General features: G+C 56.0%; 2 protein-coding genes across 2 annotated transcripts in view; one reads left to right on the top strand and one right to left on the bottom strand.

Annotated features, from left to right (window-relative positions):
- Nucleotides 1-1,990: 1,990 nt before the first annotated feature.
- PIMREG (PICALM interacting mitotic regulator) lies at nucleotides 1,991-6,823 on the top strand. The gene is made up of 5 exons (XM_080679119.1): nucleotides 1,991-2,105; nucleotides 2,745-3,061; nucleotides 4,654-4,949; nucleotides 5,426-5,521; nucleotides 6,112-6,823. The coding sequence occupies exons 2-5, from the start codon at nucleotides 2,768-2,770 to the stop codon at nucleotides 6,143-6,145; spliced, it is 720 nt and encodes a 239-aa protein (XP_080535245.1). The 5' UTR covers nucleotides 1,991-2,105; nucleotides 2,745-2,767; the 3' UTR covers nucleotides 6,146-6,823.
- A 2,709-nt stretch (nucleotides 6,824-9,532) lies between these two features.
- The window catches only part of PITPNM3 (PITPNM family member 3), an 89,119-nt gene continuing 75,648 nt past the window's right edge, over nucleotides 9,533-23,003 (bottom strand). Inside the window, exons 15-20 of the mRNA XM_080680600.1 lie at nucleotides 20,320-20,436; nucleotides 19,827-19,975; nucleotides 19,423-19,572; nucleotides 15,795-15,978; nucleotides 13,039-13,167; nucleotides 9,533-11,721 (exon numbers count right to left, since the gene is read on the bottom strand). Of these exons, the coding sequence (XP_080536726.1) occupies nucleotides 11,419-11,721; nucleotides 13,039-13,167; nucleotides 15,795-15,978; nucleotides 19,423-19,572; nucleotides 19,827-19,975; nucleotides 20,320-20,436 (1,032 nt within the window). The 3' untranslated portion in view covers nucleotides 9,533-11,418. The remainder of the gene's footprint in view (nucleotides 11,722-13,038; nucleotides 13,168-15,794; nucleotides 15,979-19,422; nucleotides 19,573-19,826; nucleotides 19,976-20,319; nucleotides 20,437-23,003) is intronic.

The following is a 23,003-nucleotide window of genomic DNA, read 5'->3' as shown; positions in this document are numbered from 1 at the left end:
TCACACCTCTGCTGCTGCCAATGCCAGCAGCGCAAGCCTCAGCCGGCCCTGGTTACCTGAGCCTCGGGCAGCCCTGGGCGGCTGGGCAGCCACCATCCAACGCTTGCCTGCACCTCAGACCGGCCCTGGCCGGCTGGGGGGCTGATGGGACTGGGGAACTCCAGAGGCAGGCGTGCCAGCTGGGCTGAGGGGACTGGGTGCCGCCATCTTGTGGCTGTGGGTACTGCCATCTTTGAGGGCGTGGCATTCAGCATATTCCCTCCTTATTGGCTGTGGGTACTGCCATTTTTGAGGGTGGGACAGTCAATTAGCATATCCCCTCCTTATTGGCTGTGGGTGCCGTCATCTTTTGTGACAGTGTGAGGGTCAATTAGCATATCCCCTCTCTATTAGATAAGACTAGTGGCCTGGTACACAGATTCGTGCACATTGAAAGGAAATTAGTTAGAAGAAAGAGCTTTATAGCAAGAGCTTATGTGTGAGTCAACATTTATTTTTCAATTGCCAGTGCATGTCATATGTACCTGCCAGTTGGTCGGTCCAACGGTCAGACAGATGGACAGTTGGTCACTTAGCCTTTTATATATATAGATATGTTTTACTTTTTTAAAATTGATTTTTAGAGAGAGGGAGAAACATTGATATGAGAGCGGAACATTGATTGACTGCCTCCTGCACACCACCTGCCAGGAATCAAGCCCACAACCTGGGCATGTGCTCTGACCTGGAATCAAACTAGCAACCTTTCAATGCCTAGGAAAACGCCCAACCAACTGAGCCATACCAACCAGGATGGTGGCCCATTTTCAGCACAGTGTTTAATCGCTCAGACAACAGTAGGTGTTTGGAAAGACATGAACGAGGGGACATGGGGACGGAGGAGGGGATGGGAGAGAGAGGGTGATGTTTGTTGGGGTGATTGTTTAAGGTGCCTGCAGTGCCCAGGAGTTGGTATCCAGGAGGTGGTGAGATACTCCTGTGTGGGAGAGGAGCAGGCTGAGAAGAGGCAGTGTGGTGTGGTGGTAAGGCGCATGGACCCTGGCCCCAGACTGGCAGAGCTTGTATCCTGGTCCCTGCTACATACTAACTGAGGGACACTGGGAACCAACCTAACCTCTGGCTGTACCAGAGTCTGCTCATCTGGTCACAGGCTGCAAGGAGGGTCAAATGGGTTCATAAGAAAGTGCTTGGAACACAGGGACTTGGTCCACAGTAAGTGCCCCATAAGTGTTCATGGTTCTCACCATTCCATTGCGGGATGAGGGCGGGGTTGGGGGGGGGGAGGAAATAACTGAGGCCAGAGAAGTGGGTGTTATCACCCAGAGATGAAGATGAGGCTAAGGACAGACCTTCAGGGAGCCCACCAGCAAGAGAGTGGCCACAGGGGTGAGGAGTGGGAGGGAGACCCGGTGAAAATGGCGGCTAGGAACCCCAGGGGTGGAGTGGTCAGTGCGGCTTTGAGGTCCCCTTTAAAGGGAGGGAGGAGAGGAGGTGGTGGGGCTTTCTAAATGCCATATTTTCGCTGGTTTGAATGCTAACGGCAGGGAGGGAGGCATTCAACTGGAGAGAGGGAAGGGGCCAGTGAGCTGGGGTGGAGGGGTGCTTAACTGGAGGCGGAGCGGAGATGCACTCCCATCCGTCCCCTTTCCAGGACGGGTTTTAGGGGCAGAATGTGGATGGCGAGTATGGGGAACACAGAAGGGCAGCGCTTTGTCTCAGGAAAGCAGAGGGTCGGGAGGGAAGTTTGAAACAAAACCTCCACGGGAACTCTTTGTGACAAAACCACTGGACCCTCCAGGCGGAACGGGAAAGGAGCCTGGGAGCCCGGGACCCGCCTCCGCCCCGCCCAGTAAGACCAGCCAGAACCCTCGGTGGTTGGAGGAGCGGCCGGCTGCCCCGGGCCAGATGTCCGGGAGGCGGCGCCCGGAGCCTGGGCGGGACCTGCCGACACAAAGGGGCAGATTCACGCGGCACCCAGCCCGCGGGGGTCCTGAGGATGAATGAGGACGACCCGGCAAATCTGAAAGCTAGACTCACGGCCGCGAGAGCAAAGAGCCAATAGGAACCCCGGCGCGACAGCGAGGCGGGGACGGGACCAATCAGCTGTGAGGACGGGCAGGGGGCGGATCCGCGCCGAGTTTCAAATCGGCTGGGGTGGGCGAGGTGCATCTGTGCTCCGCATCTCGCAGGCGAGGGAGCTTTGGGGTGAGTGTAGGCCGGGGCGTAGTGGGGCTTCTGTTCAGAAGAGACCAGAGGCGATGGGGTGAGGGCATGTCTAGTTAGGACAGGCATGCATGTGGGGCATCTGGGGGTTGCAGGGTGGAAATCGGGGGCTCTGGCCAGGCGTCCAGGGTCTGGGTGGGAGCTCGCTAGGTCAGGGCGGGTTGTGGGAGGCGCTGATCGGTCGCTGGGCCCCTTGCTGAGGCTCAAGGAGGACCGCTCCCGACTCTGCCTCCCTCCCCGCTTGAGGCTGGGATGAAAAAACAGCTGTTTTAGACACAGCAAGGGACCGCAGGAAATGCTGACCAGCCTTGTTCAGCCTCTGCCCTATTCTGGGCATCGCTGACCACACCCTACCTTTCAGGAAGCATACTCCTCCCCGCACCCACGGTTGTTCCCAGCCTGGGCCATCCACCCCACCCCATGGGCCTCCAACCCATCTCTTCCCTTGTACCCAGGTCTCTGTGGAGCCTGGGAATGGGATGGAGGATGCCTTGCTGACCTGCCTTTTGACCTCTTCCCAGGGTCTGGTGAACAGAACAGACAGATGGCCTCTCGGTGGCCCGGCATGAGCACCTCCATGCGCAGGAGATCTCTCCAGGACCACCAGCAGCTGGAGGAGAGCGATGTGCTGCAGCCTGCAGCTGGCCATCTGGAGGCCTCCAGCGGAGCCCTGGGCTCCCTCTGCAGACAGTTCCAAAGGAGGCTGCCCCTGAGAGCAGTCAGCCTCAACCTAGGGGCGGGCCCCTCCTGGAAACGCCTGGAAACCCCAGAGCCAGAGCAGCAGGGCCTCCAGGCTGCAGCTCGCTCAGCTAAGAGCGCCTTGGGTGCCGTGTCCCAGGTAATGCTGGCCATGTCCAGGTCAACTGCTGCCCTCAGGAGCCCCCAAGAATATAGACTCCATGAAGACAAGGACTTTGGTTTGTTCGTTGCTGTGTTCCCAGCACCCCAAACAGTTCCGGGCACATAGTAGGTGCTCAATAAATAGTTGAGTGAGTGAATGAAAACAGTGTCATGGAGGAAACATCCTCACTATACAAGATAGTAGAGCTGTATTGTGATGGAAATTGTAAGCCAGTGGTTAATGATGGGAGGACACCAAAAACTAGCTTCGTCAGTGAAGCTTCCCAGATGAGGTGATTCCATGGAATTCACCCAGGAAAGGGGAAGAATGAGGAGCATATGACAGGTAAAGTAGTGTGAGTCCAGACCCAGAGCAAAGGGAGGTCAAAAGCTGAAGAGAGAGAGCAAGGTGGGGCAGTGAGAGGGGGCTCAGTGTGCCAAGGGTGTTTGGGCACTCCCAAGAGAGACTGGTAGTCTTGGGAACCAATGGGAAGAATTTATTTACAGCAGTGTGGGCACCAGGTCTAATTAGCATATTAGAACCTGTTCTTTAGCTATTTGGGGAATTAGAATGGAAAGCAGATTCTCCCATAAGGGGTCGCTAAGGACCTGGCCTTGCAGAGGAGTGAACAGCCTCAAGAGCTGCTCAGAAGGTAGATTTGGGAGCTTAGGTGTCAGAGGAGATGTGTGGGCAGGAAGAAGTCACTTACGTTGGGTGGGAGGTGCCTGTGGACCTTCCAAGTGGATGTGTCTTCAAACCTAGCGTCAGAGAAGCATGGAGGTGTCACCTAGAAAGGACAGGGGCCATGGGAGTGAATAGACCTCCAAGGAGAGAACTGGGGGCAGGAGAGGGCTCTCCTTAGTATCTGACTGGGAATCTGAAGATATGGAACAAAGATGTTTTGGGGACCCTTTGCAGAGAGGTCTCTGAGCCAAATGTTAGTCCTTGTCTAGAAGAACCCTATGATTATTTTATGCCCAGGGATCGGGGATGAAACCAGGTAGCCTGCCCAAGGTCACATAACTCACCTAAGGTAACGCGGGTCTTGCTCTAATGACTCTGGACTCTGGTTGGCCAAGGCAAAGACAGTCTAGCTGAGGAAGAGCCTTTCCAGCCATCCCCCAGCGGAGTGAAAGGCCCAAGAGTTAGGGCTTGGCCCTGTGGGTGATGAGCAGCTGTGGGAGGGCACTGAGCAGTCGAGTGCCATGATCAGAACTGCCCTTGAGAAGGATCTCTGTGCATCAGTGTGGAGGGTGGAACAGAGTAAGACCAAGAGCAGGGGGACACATTATCTCACAGTGTCCTGAGGGTCAGGCTTTGCTCTTGAGTCTCTGGGTCAGTCTGTGTTCAAAAGAGGGCTTGGTCTTAGGCACCTGGAGGCTCTGTGAGCCAGAGTGGTTCTGCTGCAGACCACTCATACCTGGGGCTCTGAGCTGGGTCCCTGCAGTGGCATCACCCATATCCCTCACCCTTGAGACAAAGCTGCTTGTGTGTGTAGGACAGCTGGTAGGTGGAGGGCTCGGAGGTATGGCTTGGAGACTAGGGTGGCCCTTAGCTTGTCTGTGCTCACACTTCCATGTACCTACCAGAGAATCCAGGAGTCCTGCCAAAGTGGCACCAAGTGGCTGGTGGAAACCCAGGTGAAAGCCAGGAGGAGGAAGAGAGAGACACAGAAGGGCAGTAGCCCCCCAGCTCGCAGCCTGAGCCAGAGGAGCACCCGGCTTTCTGGAACCGGCCCTGCCCGCTCAACTCTGGGCCCCTGGGGGTGGGAGCGTCACCGCCGCTCCTCCCAGGTGGGCCCACGTGCCCACTCTCTGCGGAGGTCCAGGAGGGAGGCCGCCTTCCGGAGCCCCTATTCCTCTACAGAGCCCCTCTGCTCCCCCAGGTAAGTGGGAGAGTGCCTTGCCCCCAAAACACTAATGGTCCCTCTGGGGGGCTCCCTGGAGCCAGGGGCACCCTGAGCTGAGTCACATCCGTGTTCTGGCCAGCTCTGCACCCCACTAGCCAGGGACCTGGGGAAGTCTTCAAGGCCTTAGTTCCCCATCTATAAAAGGAAGGGGAGAGCTTAGCTCTGCCTGTATGACACTCCCAAGCCTCCTAGTGAGCCTACAAGCCAGTTTTAAAACCACCTGGAGACTGAGACTCAAGTGGGGAAACAGCAGGGCTCACCTTTCTGCAAGATCTGCCCTTGGCCTTGACCCCATGAGCCTTGATCCATCTGTTCTCTGCCAGTCACTTCCTGGGGTGATGACTAGCCCCCACTGACCCCAGGCTGCAGTGCTGGTTTGGGGGGCAGGAAGGAGGCTCCTGCCACAGGTTTCCAACTAGTCACTGGTGCCCGTGGCTTTTCCTTCTATTCAGTGAATCCGACAGTGATCTAGAGCCTGTGGGGGCAGGAATCCAGCGCCTCCGGAAGCTGTCCCAGGAGCTGGACGAGGTCATTGCGGCTGAAGAGAGGTAAGCTGGCATCCATCCTCCCAAGCAAAATGGCTGGCAAGGTCCCCCTTTTTAGGCAGGCCTCTGGTTCTGGCTCTGGCCACTATATGACCCTGGCCAGTCCCTCCCCTTCTCAGCCTCAGTCTCTTCATCTGCAACATGAGAGGACATAAAAAACCTAGATTGGGGCGGTAGTTAAGGATGCACCCTGAAGATTCATGGCTTTCTGGGCCTCAGGCCACCACACGTGTCCATAGCCCTGGAACTTCCCCAGGCTCCTGAAGACCTGCCCTGCCTCCAACACTCCCCATGGCTCCCTTATGCCCTGCCCACCCATGGAATTGGGAAAAGCTGCGTGGCTGCTTTGAGTTCCTGGTTTGTCTGCTCAGGACCCCATCCCGAGGGCAGAGCCCAGGTCTGGAGCTGCCCTAACTTGGGGCCATTTGTACATGGCCATGATGGGCTCCTAGGTGGCCTTGCGAGCTTTGACTAGATGCCGAGTGTGCCAAGTTCCCACCATGTTGCCGGGTCTGGTCTTGTCTAGTCCAGGCTGGGAGGGCCCTCGGTGCCTGCCGTACCCGATGGCATGTCTCCTACTTCCCCATCTCTAGCACTGACATGACGGTTTCCCTCCTTCGAGACTGATGGAGTGCCCTCCAGGTAATGCCCTCCTCCTGAGCATCTTTCCTCCCAAGCATCTTTCCCAGCGTGCTCTCCTTCCTCCTCTCCTCCTCCTCCTCCATGAGTGCGTGTGCAGATTTGGAGGCGCATTAAAGAACTGAGTCTCCTGGAGAAACTCACAGAGCTGACACCCAGCAGAGTGGGAAGTGTGCCATCTTCCTACCAGCTGGGACCTGAGCTGCTGACCTCACTGACTCATCACCGTCCAGCTCCTCATTCTGGGGGTAGGCTCTGGTGTCCTCACCGCCCCCCCTCACTGAAGCGCAATGAGGGGCAAGAAGAGAGCTCTTTCTTGCAGGAAGTGAGCCATACCTGATCCCCACACCCCTACTTGTGGGATCCATGCCTCCGCACCCTTGAGTTCCTGGAGGAAGCCCCCAGGAGTTGGCAGTGCCCCTGGGCCACTGCTGACAAGGACCTGATAGGCAAAGGCCCAGGTGGGGGCTGGTCAGGGGCCTCCGCTCTCCTGCTCGGACCACATCTGAGCCCCGCAGAGACCGCCTGCCACAGCCCAGGAGGTGATTGGGCTGCTGGGTGCACAGCTCCCGTGCCTGCCCCAAGAGAAGGGATGGGAGAGATATCCAGGCTCTGAGACCCGGGGCCTACGGGTCCCTATTTATGTCCTCAGCACCGGGCACTGGATGGCAGCGAGGAGTAGCACTGCTCAGCAATGTTTGTCCTTTATAAATTATTTAAGAAATCTGCTTTGTCATTTTATTAGAAAGAAATCAGGGCATAACTTCCCTCCTTAATGTTGCTTTTGCATAATAAAGACTGACAGATTGAGGGAGTCTCAGAGGGAAGGATGGGGGGTGGGAGGGATTAGCCATGGAACTATATGCATATGTGCATAGCCCATGGACACAGACAATAGTGTGGTGAGGCCTGGGGGGGGGGGGGGGGCGTGGCAAAAGGGGATCAATGGGGGAAAGGGGGGACATCTGTAATACTTTTCAACAATAAAGATAATTTTGAAAGAATGAAGAGGGTTCAGCAATATAACCATATACAAAATGTACCAAAAATAATGGTTTTCTCGATGTACCAGCAGTACGTCTATGGAAAATAATGAAATAAAGATTTTCTTTCATCATTAAGAAAAAAAAAAAAGACTTTCTGTATTTGACATCTCTTCTGCGTTACCCCCCACCCCGTGCCACTCTGGTCTGTCCTGGGGCCAGGCTTTGTTCCCCCTCATCCTCCTCACTTCCCTCCACCCCAAGGCAGCCAGCCCCCTCCTCAGGGAGAGCAGAAGCAACAAGACAGGTTTCTCACCTTCATTCAGAGCAAAGCACATTTTAAAGGCAAATAAGGTTTTTATTTAAGTGACAACATTTGAGAGTTAAAAACCAGCTCACGTCAAAATCAAGACCCGTTGTAAAAATCTTTGAACTCCGTAATGCTGTTTTTGTCTTGTTAGAAATCTGATAGTTTACATGTTCTTTTCTAACGGATTTTGTACAAGGCAGCCATGAGGGATAGAAACCTTTTTACCCACAGATCCACCCACCACGGACAATACTGAGAGGTACACACTTAGGAACAGTCAGACGGCGAACAAGACCAGACAGGCTGCCACCACCAAGTAAACAAATAGAAAGGAGGGTGGGGGTCCCCATGAGCGAGCCACCCTCCTGACCTGTCCCTCTTTGGTGTCACCTGCCAATCCTTGTCCCCACGAGAGTGAGGTCCAACTGGTATTTACCCCAACCACCCTCTCGGTTTCTCAGCAAAGAGAGCAGGACCCAGGCCAGGCCTCGATGCTTGAACTTGACCCTAAGTATAATTTTTAAGAAAGTTCCCCCAAGCCCAGAGGCAGCAGAAGGAGGGAGGTGACTTCTTGTGGCAGATTAGGTCCCCAGCGCACTGGGCACCCACCCCCCTGGGGTTCGGCTGGAAAGTTGGTTGTTTAAGGCGGGGTCAATTCCGAGACTCCTTCACAGCCTGGGCACCCCTCCCGGGCCGGCTGCACCTGGGCTGGGTGGGAGTGTCCACGCAGAGCCACGCTACAGCTGCACTCTGCCTGGGGCCCAGCTTTCATTGAAAAAATGGGTGCCACGTTTTGTCTGCAGGACACTTCTGGGCATGGGTCTGGGTCCAGAGTGGTAAAAGGAGACCCAGAGAGCCCACCCCCTAGTGATGTCTGAATACTGGGGTGCAAACATGTTTGTTTTCTCTGGCCCAGTGTCCAGGCAGGAGGGCCACTCATCCAAATGCATGAAAAGTCCCCCTTTTTTTTCATATTTTGTGAAGCCTAAGGGAGGAGTCGAGCTCTTTAGAAAAAAAAACCATGATGCCACACAAGCAGGCCCTGGCTGTGGATGCACCCTGAACCCCCAACAGGACGAAGGGACTGGCAGGCCCCGGCTGTGGATGCACCCTGAACCCCCAACAGGACGAAGGGACTGGCAGGCCCTGGCTGTGGATGCACCCTGAACCCCCATAGGACGAAGGGACTGGCAGGCCCTGGCTGTGGATGCACCCTGAACCCCCAACAGGGCAAAGGGACAGGCAGGCGGCAGGTGGGCCCTCCAGCAGGACAGCCCCCCAACTGGGAGGAACAAACATGCCACGGAGAAACAGGGAGCTTTGGTCAGGCAGGGAAGTCCACTCCCCAGCTCCAGTGGAGCCGGCTCACGGGAGCTGGAAGAATTCTCCAGGAAACAGCCGCCTGGGGCCACGGGACTACTTGGGGAGGGGCAGCAGCCCCTCCGGAGAACAACACGACTTGGCTCTTAGTTTTCCTCCAACAAAACTGGACGAACAAAACGGAACAAACCACTAGTAGAGAAAGTGCTTATTGGTTACAGTTGCTGTGAAAAGCAGAACTGAAACCTACGATGTCCGAGTCTGGTCACTAGGCAGAACCACAGTCACACCCACTAACACTGCGCAAACGCCTGCTCACAGCACTCACTGTACACCCTCCATCCCAGGCGTAAAGCTTCGGAGCCCCAATCAGAGCTCCAGAAAGGAAGGGGGGCCCTCCCGCTAGGTCCCACATCCCAGCTCCCACCCCCAAAATCAGAATACTGCTCACATGGACTCAAATTCCCCAGTGTTGGGCATGCCTGCTCCCTCAGGCTCCAAGCCTGTGGTTCTCAGGAAAGGTAGAGGGAATGGGACGGGGGAGAAGTATCTCACGCTAATTATTTTATCATTTGAGAGTAATACATCAGTGGCTTCTGCAAAGAAGGAGATGGAGTTTCAGAGAATCAGAATAAGTCTGCCCAAGTTGAATTCAGGGGTATTTTGGAAGGAAAGGAGAGGGGAGGGGAGGGGAGGGGAGGGGAGGGGAGGGGAGGGGAGGGGAGGGGAGGGGAGGGGAGGGGAGGGGAGGGGAGGGGAGGGGAGGGGAGGGGAGGGAAGGGGAGGGGAGGATTAGGGTTGAGGTGGCTAAGCCACATGAGGTGGTGCCTCATGGACACCGAGAAAGATGTCCAGTGAAGGAGGAACGTGAACTGCCAGGAGGCAGGACCAGAGAGGAAGCCTGGGATGATCGCCCATTCCCAGCAGAGTGGTGCTGCTGAAATGCAGGTGCTGGACTGAAAGGGATGCAGAGAGCTGGCAGACAGGCAGGCTGGGGTGGCAGGAGCGGGCAGACTGGAGAAGACACATTTCTAGTCGAGAGAGCAGGGTTAGGGGCTGGGATCCCTGACCCCTCCAGCCCAGTCGGGTGCCCCATTTGCCAGTGGTGCCAGCCGCCCCCACCAGCAGCGGCTGGCCATCGGGAAGGACACTGGCCACATGGGAACTGCAAGAGGTAGACATTGAGCAGAAGCGACACTGAGCTGACACAGGTGCCTGCTATGTATGCAGCTGTCTGGGTGCTGGGGCGGCCTGGCCCGTGACACAGGGAACTGGACCACCTCAGTGACAGCACGAGGGGCTCAGAGCCTGGCCCGCACTGCAGGAGACCCATGCCCAGGCCAGGGGCCCAGCAGCACAAGGGCCTAGACAAGCTTTGAGGGGCCCCAGGAGAGCTAAGCCCCGCCAACCTCAGGGGATGATCCAGGAGGAAGTTATGGGCACCAAACCAAGCTGAGTGGCAAAGGGGAGGAAGGAGAATACAACAGTTTGAGTCAAAACTACATGGACCCCCAGAACTCTGGGATCTCACCTCTACACCTTCCAGGAGCCAAAAGGGAGGAATCAGACTGGGCGGCACCGGAGAGGAGGAGCCAGATCCATGCCCTCTGGGCGGTGTCCCTGCTCCTGGGGCAGCGGGTGTGGGCATCAGTACAAAACAGCCTCTCCGTGGAGCAGGGACCCCTTCCCCCAGCCCCGTCTTTGAAGTGGTGGGGCAATAGCTGCTCCCTCCCGCCCTCACCAAGTCCCGCTCTCTGACTGTGGGGACAGCATAGATCCCTGAGCCCTCTGAGGAGCTCTGGGCCTGGAAAGCCTCATGGGGCAGAAGTGCAGAACAGCCTAGGAGTCAAAACTCGACCCCATTCGGTCTCAGCTGGGGAGATCCCGCAATTACATAAGGAAGGCAGGGCCCAGAGAGGGCAAGCAGCTGGCTCAAGGGCTCACAGCTAGCCCAGCTAGGCCAGAGCCCAAGGCCGCAGCCTCACAGGGGACGGCACCAGGTGGGACTCCAGAAAGAGGAACCACTGCCCTCTGGGGCCACAGGAGAGTGCTGAAGATACTGAGGACAGAAGGCGGACCGGAACAGCTGCAGGACAGACCTTCAGCACCAGACCCCTCCCCCCAGGGCTGGGGACAGACACCTGAACATAGCTTGGCCCAGGGGGCATCCTCTCTCTCCCAGAAAGTGGCCGCTTTGCAGTAGGAGAGCCAGGCCCAAGGTGGTGACTCAGGATGTCAGGCACCAACACCACTCGCCTCTCCACCAGACAGCCAAGAGGCCGCGGATCCCTGGTCTGGGGCTTCTCCCTTCGGGACCTGCCTCGCATGACCTTGGAAGCCCGGAGAACCCAGAAAGATGGTCGACTTTGTCAAACACTACAGCTCCGGGCAGGCCTGCACCCGGTTACACAGACATCAACCCCGATTTGGGCTTGAAGCCACAGGCACCGGGGAGGCAGCAGTGGCTGCACTGAGACGGAGGATCTCAGCCCCTTGCAGCCTAGGGAACCCCCCCAAGGCCCGGTAGGGCCCCTCCCCCCTGTGGTCGGACACGACTGGACAGACACGGGAGGGAAAAAGCAGGAAAAGGCCTGTGTCTGGGAGAAGGCAGCCAGGTAGGGGCCCCCTGCTCCGCGCACAGCCCACCCTCAGGGCACCGACTCGAACTTGGGGGGCCCGCGCGCCCAGCTGAGCGCGGACAGGGGCCGCTCGTGGTCCTTGTCAGACTCGGGCTGGCTCTGGGCGCGCTCGGGCTTGGGGTTGGCGGGCGGGTCGGGCTGCTGCACAGACATGGTCCTGCGCAGGTGGTTGCGCTTGCGCAGGAAGTCGGGCTGCGCGTGGAGGCCGAAGCTGCCCTTGCGCAGGACCATCCGCGAGTTGTTCTTCTTGGGACGCGCACGGTGGCTGGTCTCCAGGGCGGCCAGGTGGGCAGCGTAGCCCTCGCTCAGGAACTGCGGAGGGGACAGGAGTCAGGCCAGCGGGGCAGGCGGGCGCCTGGTCCTGCCCCCACACCCCAGCGTCACCCCTTCTCTCCCTCCCATGGGGTCTCCAGCTTCTCCGTGGAACCTGCAGGAAACTGGACTCTTACCATTCAAGGCTCCTGAGCCCTCACGTCTAGTCTATCTGCACCTGTGGGCCTTGCGGATCCTCTGGATTCTTGATGGGGGCGAAACTCCCATCCTTGTCACTTTCACTAAAATCCCTTCTGCCCCAGGGAGTTCAGTCATGTTCTGGCCCGACAATGGCCCTCTGGCCATTCCATTCCTGCTACTCAGTGTGGTCTGTGCGCCAGCGGCAGCAGCATCTCAGGCCCCACCCCGGACCACAGACCAGAATCCGCAATTAAACAACATCCCCATGTGACCCACGAGTGCACTTGGAGTTTGAGATTAGCACTGCTCTAGGGATCCCCACTCAGGGGTCCCTCCACCTTCACATTCAACATGCCCCGAAAGATCATTTCCTTCCCCTCAATCTGCTCCTCAACCTGCTTCTCCCCAAGCCGGAAACAGGATGCCCTCCTTGCCTTGCCTTTCCTTCGTCCCACACATCTGAACCGCCATTACCAAATTCAATCCATCTTCCTAAAGGTGCCTCTCAGACCCTCCGACCTCTCTCCCCTTCCACTGCCCTGCCACCTCCTCCCACCCATCTGCCACCTGCAGCCTCTGAATTGCAAACACTCCGCTGACTCAGGGCCTCAACTGGCAAGGCACACAGGTCACAGCAGGCACTGCCCCGCCAGCCCCTCTCCTGCTCCCTCCCCCCCCACCCCGGTCACACTCGGCCATGCTGGCACTGGCAGTTCCCAGAATACACACCTTCTCTGTCACCTCCGACCTTTGTTTTTGCTGCTGCCCCTGTCACAAATGCTCCTCCAACCACAGGCCCTTCTAGGGCAATGCCTCACTCTTCTGAAAGCCAGCCTTGTTCCAAGTCCAGGGCACCTGTCCTTGTCTGGGGCCCCACCATCTGTGCTCCCCCTTCATTTATTATGGCTCCTGCCACACTGCACTGTCATTGTCTGCACATGTTTCCATCTCCCTGCTAGGCTGGATGACATGACACCCGATTCCACTGGGGACTCTCCCCTGCTCCCAACACAGGGCCTGTTTCAAGGCAGGGGTCCAGCAGTATTTGCTGAATGAATGAATGAATGAATGAGCAGATGAAGGAATGAGCAAATAAGGGAATAACCACCTACTCCCCCTTACTCTTTCCCTGGCCCCCACTCCCCGACCCCCAGCCCCAGCCCAGCCTCCACCCACCTGGCACTGGGTTTGGTACTTCTTGGTGGGCCGGCCCACAATGAAGATCTGGGAGGGCGGCAGGCCCAGCACGCTGTAGACGGAGATGTCCTTTGTGGAGCCATAGGCAGCACTAATTTTGATGAAGCACTGAAACACAGAGCAGGTCATGGAGGGAGAGGGAGGCCCAGTCACCGCCCGCCCCCGCCCCCCCCCCCCCCCCGCCGCCCCTCCAAAGGATTTCTGGACCTCCATCCCCCAGGAAATTCCTGCTGGGGGGCCCTTCTCTATGCACTGATAGAATCCAAGTCATGGGTCTGCCTTGAAGTGGCCTTCCTTCTCTGCACCGACCCTACACCCCTGGCCCAACACAGGGTTCTGCCTGGAAAAGCCAGGACCACACCATCAGCTGAGCTGCACTATTCATAGGTCATGTGACAATGGGGCAAAGCGCTCCTTTGGGGACAAGGAAGTTGAGGGCCAGGTTCCCAGATTTCCATATCATAGAGCCAGTTTTGTCTGTCCTCCAACCCCGTGCCATCCCCACCGCACCGACTGGAGGCGCCATTTGGCCACTGCCTAGTGCTGGCTGGTCTGATGTCCTCCCCAGAAGCCTCATCCAGTCAGAGGATGGCCCAGCTCCTCCTCATTCCAGCGTCACTTCCAGATCCTCGCCCACCCCACCGGGATGAAACCACACCTGCTCTGAGGTGCTCACTATCTCGTGGCTCCTCACTTTGAGCCCCCCACTGACATCATCTTCTCTCCCATTCACCCTCCCCCCAAGTTCACTGGGGACTTTTGGTCCCAGCTTTTCTTCCTCCTAAGTCCCACCATCACTGGGATGACTTCCTGTCCACACGGATGACCCCCCACGACCTGAACCTCTCAGCGTCTTGCCTTCTTTAAGGTCAATGACCAGCACCTCCAAGACTGGACCGGGAACAGCCCCCTCTGAACTCTGAACCTTCGCCTTCCCACGCTGACCGCCCCCCCCCCCCCCCCGCCCGCCCCGCCTTCCCTCGATGTCTCTGACAGCCTCTGGCCTTTTCCCACCTGCATTCTCTGCACGCCTCTCCTGCTTCACCCCTCCTCACCCTGCCGGGGCTCCCCATGGCTTCCCTGGGTTCTCTCTCCTCCACCTTGTACTCTCCAGGCCCTCATCCTACACACATACACATACACACACACACACACACACACACACACACACACACTCTCTCTCTCTCTCTCTCTCTCTCTCTCTCTCACTCTCTCTCTCTCTCTCTCACACACTCACACATACACAAACACACACACACCCCTCAGCCTGGACTTTCTCCACATCCACCTTCTCCGTTTCTACATGCTGACTGCTGAGAGCTTCTGCAAAAACAGAACCACACAGCCCTGGCCCCGCATATTCTTTCTGCTCCCTAACCCAAAACCTGCCGATTTTTACTTCCCTCCCTGAGCTGCTCCCCAGTCCTGGGTGTCAAACCAAAGAGAGGGCTTCCTCAGCCCACTGGCCATCTCTGCGTTAGCTGGTTCCCCAACCTGCCTTTAGCCCAAAGGAAGGAGCAGTTTCTTTGCCCCTCCCTGTCCCACCTCCTGACTCCCCCAGCTCACTCCTGCAGCCTCAGTACAGTAAGTCCACACCCACCCACACTACTGCCCCTCTGAGCCGAGACCCGCCGTTTCTGCTCCCACCCCACTGCTCTGCCCCTCTGACCTTCTGAGGTGCCCCTTCTTCCCTGAGGTCAGCAGTGTCCAGCCTTCATCATAAGGACATTTGTCCTTCACAAGGACACTCCCTCCTTCTTGAAACCTTCTCCTGCCCGGTCCCAGGAAGCTCCTCCCTCCTGCCTCCTTGCATCTGGCGCCCTCTGGTTCCTCTGCTGCTCCTCTTGCTGCTCTTGGGGGCTCAGCACAAGCCCTCTCACCCTGCCCATGGCTTCATTGGCCTGCTTCAGCTGGGACTGACACAGCGCATGTCCAATGGCCATTCCAGCCTCACTGTATCCACAAATAAGCTCCAGCCTGGTCCCCTTTCATTTCATTCATTTGCTCATTCATTCCACTAACATTTATTGCATGCCTACCCTGTGTCATCTTTGCCCCATTTGCTGGAGATAGATTGGTGACAAAACAGCCACAACTGTGCCTCCATGGAGACTACAGTCGGGTCAGATGAGTAGCACCTGGATTTCTCCTCGTTACTCAAGAGGGACATCTGAGAGCTCCTCACTCCCTCCACGAAACCATCACTGGGTCCTGGCAATTCTACCTCCCGATTTGCCCATGCCTTTCTCTCCATCCCATGGCTACCACTAGACTCTGGTCTACCTGTCTCTCATTTGGGCAACAGCTTCCTGACATCCCTGCCTCTTGCTTCTCCCACTAATCTGTTCTCCACAGAGCTGCCAGAGGGATCTTTCTCCAGCCCAAATTAGACACTGCCACTTTAAGCTCTCCCATGGCTTTAAGTTCTTCCATAGTTCCCCATTGCCCTCAGCAGAGAGTTCATGGCCTGGGCCTGGCTTCTAAGGTTTTCAAGACCTTGGGCAAGTCAGTGAGCCTCACCTTCCTCATCTGTCACTGGGGATAACAATACCTACCTGGAAGGGCTGTAAAAGGATCCACTGAGAGCCACTCGAATGACCTTTGCCAACTGGCCATCCAACGTGCACAATGGGAGGTGGTGGGTAAAGGGATGAGGGCCCATGGGGTTGAGGGAGGAGAGTCCTAGGGGCCGCATCCCCTCCCAGGCCGCAGCCCTGCCCCAGCTGGCCGCTCACCTCCTGCACGAGGTTGCGGAGGAAGATGGCCTTCTGCCGCAGCGGGTCGTGCACCAGCCCATCGGAGAAGAAGATCATGCCCTGTGGGAAGTTGTGCTGGGACAGCCAGGAAACCACCCGCTGCTTCTGCATGTCCGGCCGCCCCGTGATGTAGAGGATCATGTAGCCCAGGTCTTGCCAGTGCCTGGTAAGAAGGCATTGCAGCATCCAGCCCCGCCCCAATCCACCCACTGCCCAGGGGTCTGCCCCGCCTGCTGCCTTCCTGAGAAGACAGAGGGGCTGCTCCAAGGAGCACTAAGGAAAACCAGGGGGATCCCCAAATCCATCCTCCCAGGTGAGCCCCTGAGTCCTGGACAACTCTCTTGGATGGCCCACAGGCACCGCGTGCTCACAGCCACTGGTCCCCCGACTCCGGCCCCCTCTGCCCAACGTCACTCAAATTTCTGGAACCAGATATAAGCGCCTTTGATTGCTCCCCTTTCCCTTTGCCGCCCTCCTTCCTCCTCCAATCAGGGAGCAGCCTTTCATTCTACCAGGTCCTTACTGCTTTCTCCCACTGTAATCCACTTCTCAGCCTTAGCTCAGGCCCCAGATCTGCCGGGGCCACTACAGGAGCCTCCTGGCGGGGCCCTTTGCTCCACGCCCCACCCACACTTCAATCTAACCTGGGCCTGCAACCTTGGGCAGGTTCATTAACCCCAGGGTTTCAGTTTTCACTGCTGTGAAATGGAGATAATATCAGCAACGACCACGCAGGTCATGCTAAGGATGAAATAAATGCATTAATCCCCAATGTCCCTGTCATGCTGTGCTTCATACAGGTGCTGCACTATTATCCCCTGTACTGTTTCCATGGTGATATTTGTAAATCACAGATCTAACTTTGCCTAAAACCATTCCTGGCTCCCCAGTGCCCTGAGGTCATGAGCCCTCTCCTCATTAGTGGCCTCCAAGCTGTGCCCTTGAGCCTGGCCTCCCCCAGTCACACGGAGCTGCTTGGCTGCCTGGGACCAGCCTTGCACTCCCTCCCCTAGAAGCCTCAGGGTCCATCTCCTGGTGTTCCCATCCTCCCAGCTTTCCAGGCCCCTCCTCCAGAAGCCTTCCCAGTGTCCCAGGCAAAATCAGCGTCCCTTCTCTGTGCTCGCACAGCACAGTGGGACGAGTGCTCCGCTGGCTCGCATGGCATCCTGGCTGGGAGACATCAGCTAAGCGCAGACCTGTTTGGGAGCTGCTGGGGCACTAGCCACCCACTGGCTACTACAGATGGGGGGTTTCCAGACCTGGCAGGTGACCGAGGAGATTGGGGAGGTTTTGTAACAATGCACGGGCCCTGGTGTCACCCCCAGAGAGTCTGGTTAGACTGGCGTGGGATCCAGTGATCAGTGATGACAAAAAGCAGCTTCTGATGGGCAGCAAGGTGTGGGGAACACCGAGTGGCCCCAGGAGCCCGCGGGAAAGAGGGGAGAGCACCGCAAGGATCCCCAGAGAGGAAGGACCAACCACAGCCTCCCTTTCCCAGATGTGGGATAATGACTAGGTGGGCTTTGGAGAAGATGTCCATGGGAATAAATGGCACAGCCTTATACGGGGGATGACATTGAGCCTGTCCGTGACCTGTTCCCACAGGGCATCATGAGGTCAGCTGTCTCCTAGGAGCCCCTGAGCCAGGATAGTATTCTCTCCCCAAAACGGTCACTGCGACTGGGGTGAGGCCGGACAGTCACTATCCCAACACCAAGAACTCCCAGGACCCAGGACCTGTTTCACTCTTAGGGTTCTGATCACTTGGAGTCCTGGATCAGTGTCTCACACCCGTGACTTGATTCCCCACGAGACCATGAGACTCCTCCTTCTCGGATCTCTCTCCTCATCAGTGCCCAGCACAGGGCCTGGCTTAGGAAAGGGAGGCGGGGGTGGAGGGAAGCAGGGAGGGCAGCAGGAACTAAAGTGGTGCCTCTTTTGCTTTTCTATTGTCAACACCCTCTGCACCCCTCTCAGCAATGCAATGGCCCTGGGAGGCTGCGTTTCCAGCCACACTGCTGCCCTGTCCTAATCTGGTCTCCAAAACCCAGCCCTGACCTTGTCCCACCTGCCCCCCACATGCTCTTCCCTGTCCTTGTCACCTGTGTCCTCCTCTTGGCCTGTCTAAATCAATCGACTTTCTTTCTTTCTTTCTTCTTTCTTTCTTGCTTTCTTTCTTTCTTTTTTTCTTTCTTTCTTTCTGCCTTTTTTCATTTGATAATATTTGTACAATGGCATGGATTGAAAAACATATATACATCATCCTTTAGGGCAGTGGTTCTCAACCTTTCTAATGCCATGACCCTTTAATACAGTTCCTCATGTTGTGGTGACCCCCAACCATAAAATTATTTTTGTTGCTACTTCATAACTGTAATTTTGCTACTGTTAATGAATCATAATGTAAATATCTGTGTTTTCCGATGGTCTTAGGAGACCCTGCTAGTGGTTCTCAACCTGTGGGTCACAACCCACAGGTTGAGAACCGCTGCTGTAGAGCCTAAGACCATCAGAAAACAGATATTTACATTACGATTCATTAACAGTAGCAAAATTACAGTTATGAAGTAGCAACGAAAATAATTTTATGGTTGGGGGTCACCACAACATGAGGAACTGTATTAAAGGGTCACGGCATTAGAAAGGTTGAGAACCACTGCTTTAGGGGCTATCTCAAATGCTACCTCTCCCAGGAAGCCTACTCTGCTTTCTCCAACCAGCTGGAATAGATCCCATCTCTCAACTAGCCCCGTAGTTAGCTAGTCTCAAAAGATGGCCCTTCAGTGAGCCCTGGGTCCCCGCATTCTCATGTATGTGGGCCCATCCCCTTGAATCTGCCTGATCCTGCGACTAGCTTATAACCAACAGAATGCAGTGGGAAGGACTCTGTGCCACCCAAGGCTGGGTCATAAGAAGGCTTGCAGCTCCCACCTGGATTGGGACCCAGGGGGAACCAGCCACCCTGTACAATGTCTGAATCGCCTGAGGCCTCCAAGCTAGCCACAGGCAGCAGCCATGGGGAGAAACAGAGCCCCCAGACAAGGAGCAGCGTATGCAGTCAGCAGCCAGCCCTCCTGAACATCCGGCCCAGGGGAGCCTTCAGACGCCCCCAGCCCAGACCACCTTCTGACTGAAATTGCGAGAGACACCCCACATGAGAACCTTGCAAAAGAACCCAGACAGTCCGAAGAACCATGAGACAGAATCATAATTATTATTTTAAGCAGCTAAGTTTGGAGCCATTTGTTACACAGCAGGAGATCATCAGAACACACAGATTTATCCTGATTGGGGTCAGAATGTGAGAGACCAGGCCTGATTCCCTGCAGAGAATGCTCAGATGGAGTTAGAGTAAGCGGAGGAAGGAGGGCAGGGCGGGCGGAGGAAGGAGGGCAGGGCGGGCGGGGGGACCTGTGGTCTAGAACGCGGCAGGAAGTATCTCAGGGACACAGGTAAATTAACACTGGAGGTGAAGCCAAGGCTTCAGGAGCCTGGCCCTGAGGCCAGTGGGATTCCTGGAGGAAACCAGAAAGAGCATATCTGTCTCTCCCAGGTCACTGGCTCCTGCCCACGGGGGACATGTCCCTTGCAGGGAAGTAGCACTCACCGGACAACGTCCACTGCCCCCGGACGGACCTTGGGGTCACTTCCCATGATGGACACACTGGCTGCAAAGGACCCGTCGATGCTGAATACCACGCACTCCATGCCACGGGGCAGCACCGTGAGGTAGCTCATCGCACAGGTCTGGTCACCCCTGAAAAGTACCGCTGGTGTTCAGCCATGTGCTCAGGTCAGGGGTTAGCCGGGGGCCAGAGGTCAGCATGCCACTGGGTCAGAGCTCAGTCTGGGGCCAGAGAATCTGATGATGACCTCGTCCATTTTCTCTCTCCCCACAGGCAGGGATGAGGCCCAAAACAGAGCACCCCGAGGGCCCATCTTCCGGAAAGGCTCGGCTGGAAGGGCCAGGGCAGTGGTGCAGCCACCATGGGAGTGTGTCCTGGGTCTCACCTGACCACCATCTTCACAGGGTACACGCCAACCCCCAGGCGCCGGGGCCTCGGCACGCTGTACGTGATCCGGCCGCTGCTGTTGGTGATCTCCGTGTCCAGATGCACCCAGCGGCCCGAGGATGGCTCCGCCATCACCAGGATGTCCACCTGCAGGCAGCAAGGGGGCCAGGGAACACACTGAGACTGGGGTGCTGCAGGCTTGGCTTGGGGGCTCGGCCAGGGAGCTCTCTGCCAAAACAGGGCTCCGGGGCTTGGGGTCCTGCCTGATGTTTCCTGGTTCCTACCACCCTCTCTCTCCCCACTGCAGCCACGACTGGCCCCTAAGATGCACCAGGTTCACCCCTGCTTCCTGGCTTGCCCCCTCCTGACCTCCCCAGGCAGAGTGTCTCCCAGCTCGGCCTCCTGAAGCCCTCAGCCCACATGCCATGTGGTACCATGAGGCACCTGGTACACGTGTGGGCAGTCAAGGAGGGGATGCCCAGCCTCTGTACCTTCTCTCCCGTCAGAGCCACCATGTCCAGGGGCCCGTACATGAACCGTCCCACCAGGACCTGGGGGCCGTCTTCGGCGGCAATGACGTCGTTGGCCCGGTGGTTGGCAGTGACGTTCTGCAAGGACAGAAACCAGCTCAGCCTTTGCATAAGGGGCTGGAGGTTGCCTTTCCATTACATTGTCCTCAGGACTGGCTGGAGGGACATGGACCTGCCAAAGCATGCCTTCCTATTAGCCCCCGTTAGAGCTCCCAAGACGCGTTCACATGAGAAAACAGACCGAGACCCTAACGCTGTCCCCTGCGAGCGCTGGGGTCCCTGGAGGGGAGCATTCTCTGCTCTCATTGTCCCCAGGGCCCCAAGGAACCGCCAGTCCTCGCAGCCTGGCATCCTCCTGGTTTCCTAGGCTGGAAACTGCCAGTCCGCTCCCTTCGCTTCTTCCTTCCACCTCTCTGCTCACATCCCACAGCCATTTACCATCTGTCTTTTCTTAGTGAGGATGGACAAGAGCAGAGAGAATCGCGTGCCTGACACCAGCTCCTCCGCCGATCCACGCGCGGCCACTCTGGTGCCCTTCCCTTGCTGAATCTCCACCCCAGAGGATCTGGAGCCATCCCGGACATCGCATCATTTTATCTGCAGTCATCTCAACGTCCCACCCTTCTTCCTTCCGGTGTCAGTTCATTCTGCAGCTCAGAGGCTCCATTGACCAGCTCCCCCTCTCTCGGCCTGGCTTCAACACTACAGCCACTCAGGCTGGTGGCCCTTCCCCTACAGAACTTCCCCCATGTCATCTCTCCCCCACACCGAGTTCTCTCTCACCTGGGCTCTGCTAATGGCTCCTTAATGAAGCTCCACATTAAAAAAGAGACCCCTGGCAGGTCCACCAGCTTTATAAAGCACAAATCTGTAAACTCCAGGACCCCCGGGTGAAGTCCAAACCATGAGCTCAGCATTAAAGCTCTGCCTGGGCAGCCTTTCAGCCCTCTTTCCTGCTCCACTTCTGAGCCCCTCTGGTCCTTTCAGGCTGGGCTCTGCAGTGGCCTCTAAGGCGTTGGCTCACATTGGGCCCCCCACCCTACATGCCATCGCTGGCCTCCTGCCCCCATAGTCCAGCACATCCACTATGACCTGACTCAATGTTGTCCCCTCCCAGAAACACTGCGTGGATGCCCCCAAAAGGCCTCTACCTTCTCTCAGTTCCCAGGAAATTTTAATTCAGTTCAACAAACATTTGTAGCCACCTCGTCTGCATAGGTCCCTCAGCTGGGCTTGATGGACACAAAGAGGAACCAGACATTAACCCTGCCCTGGGGACACCCCAAAGTGTGGGACCTAGGCCCCCTCACAGGAACACGAGACGGGGAAGAGTTGGTTCATGGAAACAAACACATGGAAAGATGCTCAACCTTACTAGTTAGTCATCAAGGAAATGCAAATCAAACCACAATGAGATACCATTTCATACCCACTAGGATGACTAGAGTCCAAGAGACAGATAATAACAAGTGTTGGTGAGGATGTGGAGGACTCAGAACCCTCGTACATGGCTGGGGGGTATGTAAAATGATGGTGCTGCTTTAGATACGTTTTATCAAATTATTGAGGGGGCAGTTCCTCAAATTATTAAACTAGAGTTACCCTTTGATCCAGCAATTCCACTCCTAGGTATATGCCCAGGAGAAATGAAAACATCTGTTCACATAAAAACCTGCACACAAATAGTTACAGCAACATTATTCATAGTGGACAAAGGGTAAAAAGTGATTCATAGATAAGCAAAAATGTGGTATATCCATACAATGGAATATTATTCAGCCATAAAAAGGAATGAAGTACTGATGCATGCTATAACATGGATGAACCTTGAAAACATATGCTAGGTGAAAGAAACCAGACACAAAAGACAATGTATTGTATTATTCTGTTTATGTGAAATGTCCAGAATAGGCAAATCTATAGAGACAGAAAGTAGATTACTGATTGCTTAGAGCTGGGGGATGATGGCGAAAGGGTGTTTCTTTTTGAAATAATGAAATGTCAGGTTTCAGACATCTGTGAATACACTAAAACCTATTGAATTTTAAGTGGGTGAATAATGCCTGAGTTATAGCTCAACAAATATGTCGAAACAGAAGAGTCAATTCATGGAGCACTGATCACCTTCTACCTGTTAGGACTCCTTGGGGGGTCTATGTCATGATCTTCCCACCAGACTGGAAGTGTCCCCCACAGCAGTGGCTGTGTCTGTAAACCCCTATTCTCCACTCACTCCCTAGAAGAGGACCAGGGACACAGTGGGCACTAATTGCTTACTGAGTGAATAAATAAATGTGTATAGCAAACTCCTATTTATATCTCAATGCCCTTTAAGGATGACTCTTCATGGAAGCCATGCATGTCCTGCCCTGCAATTCTTCTTTCTATCTCCTTCCTACGCTTTGCCTCCCTCTGTCATGGCAAATCTCTCTCCAGACCATACTTGGCGAGTCAGACTGTGAGCCCCATTCATGAACAGGGCTCTTTCCAATTCACATCTACATCTCTAGAGGCCCTGCATATAGCAGTTGCTCCATAATTGGCATCTCATTATCCCCAGTGCTTTGGACCCCCATTCTTCGGGTTCCTCTGGATTCAGGCCACCTGGAACCAACTCTCCCATCTTACATAGACCCCCAAACCCC

This window comes from Plecotus auritus (assembly GCF_963455305.1).
Source record: "Plecotus auritus genome assembly, chromosome: 7".
Lineage (NCBI taxonomy): Eukaryota > Metazoa > Chordata > Mammalia > Chiroptera > Vespertilionidae > Plecotus > Plecotus auritus.
The sequence above is the reverse complement of the archived record's forward strand: the minus strand, read 5'-3'. Positions and strand labels throughout refer to the sequence as shown.

Coding starts and splice junctions, on each gene's coding strand:
- PIMREG (XM_080679119.1), top strand. CDS start 2,768: ATGGCCTCTCGGTGGCCCGGCATGAGCACCTCCATGCGCAGGAGATCT. Junction 4,950..5,425: donor GAGCCCCTCTGCTCCCCCAG/GTAAGTGGGAGA, acceptor CCTTCTATTCAG/TGAATCCGACAGTGATCTAG. Junction 5,522..6,111: donor GTCATTGCGGCTGAAGAGAG/GTAAGCTGGCAT, acceptor CCCCATCTCTAG/CACTGACATGACGGTTTCCC.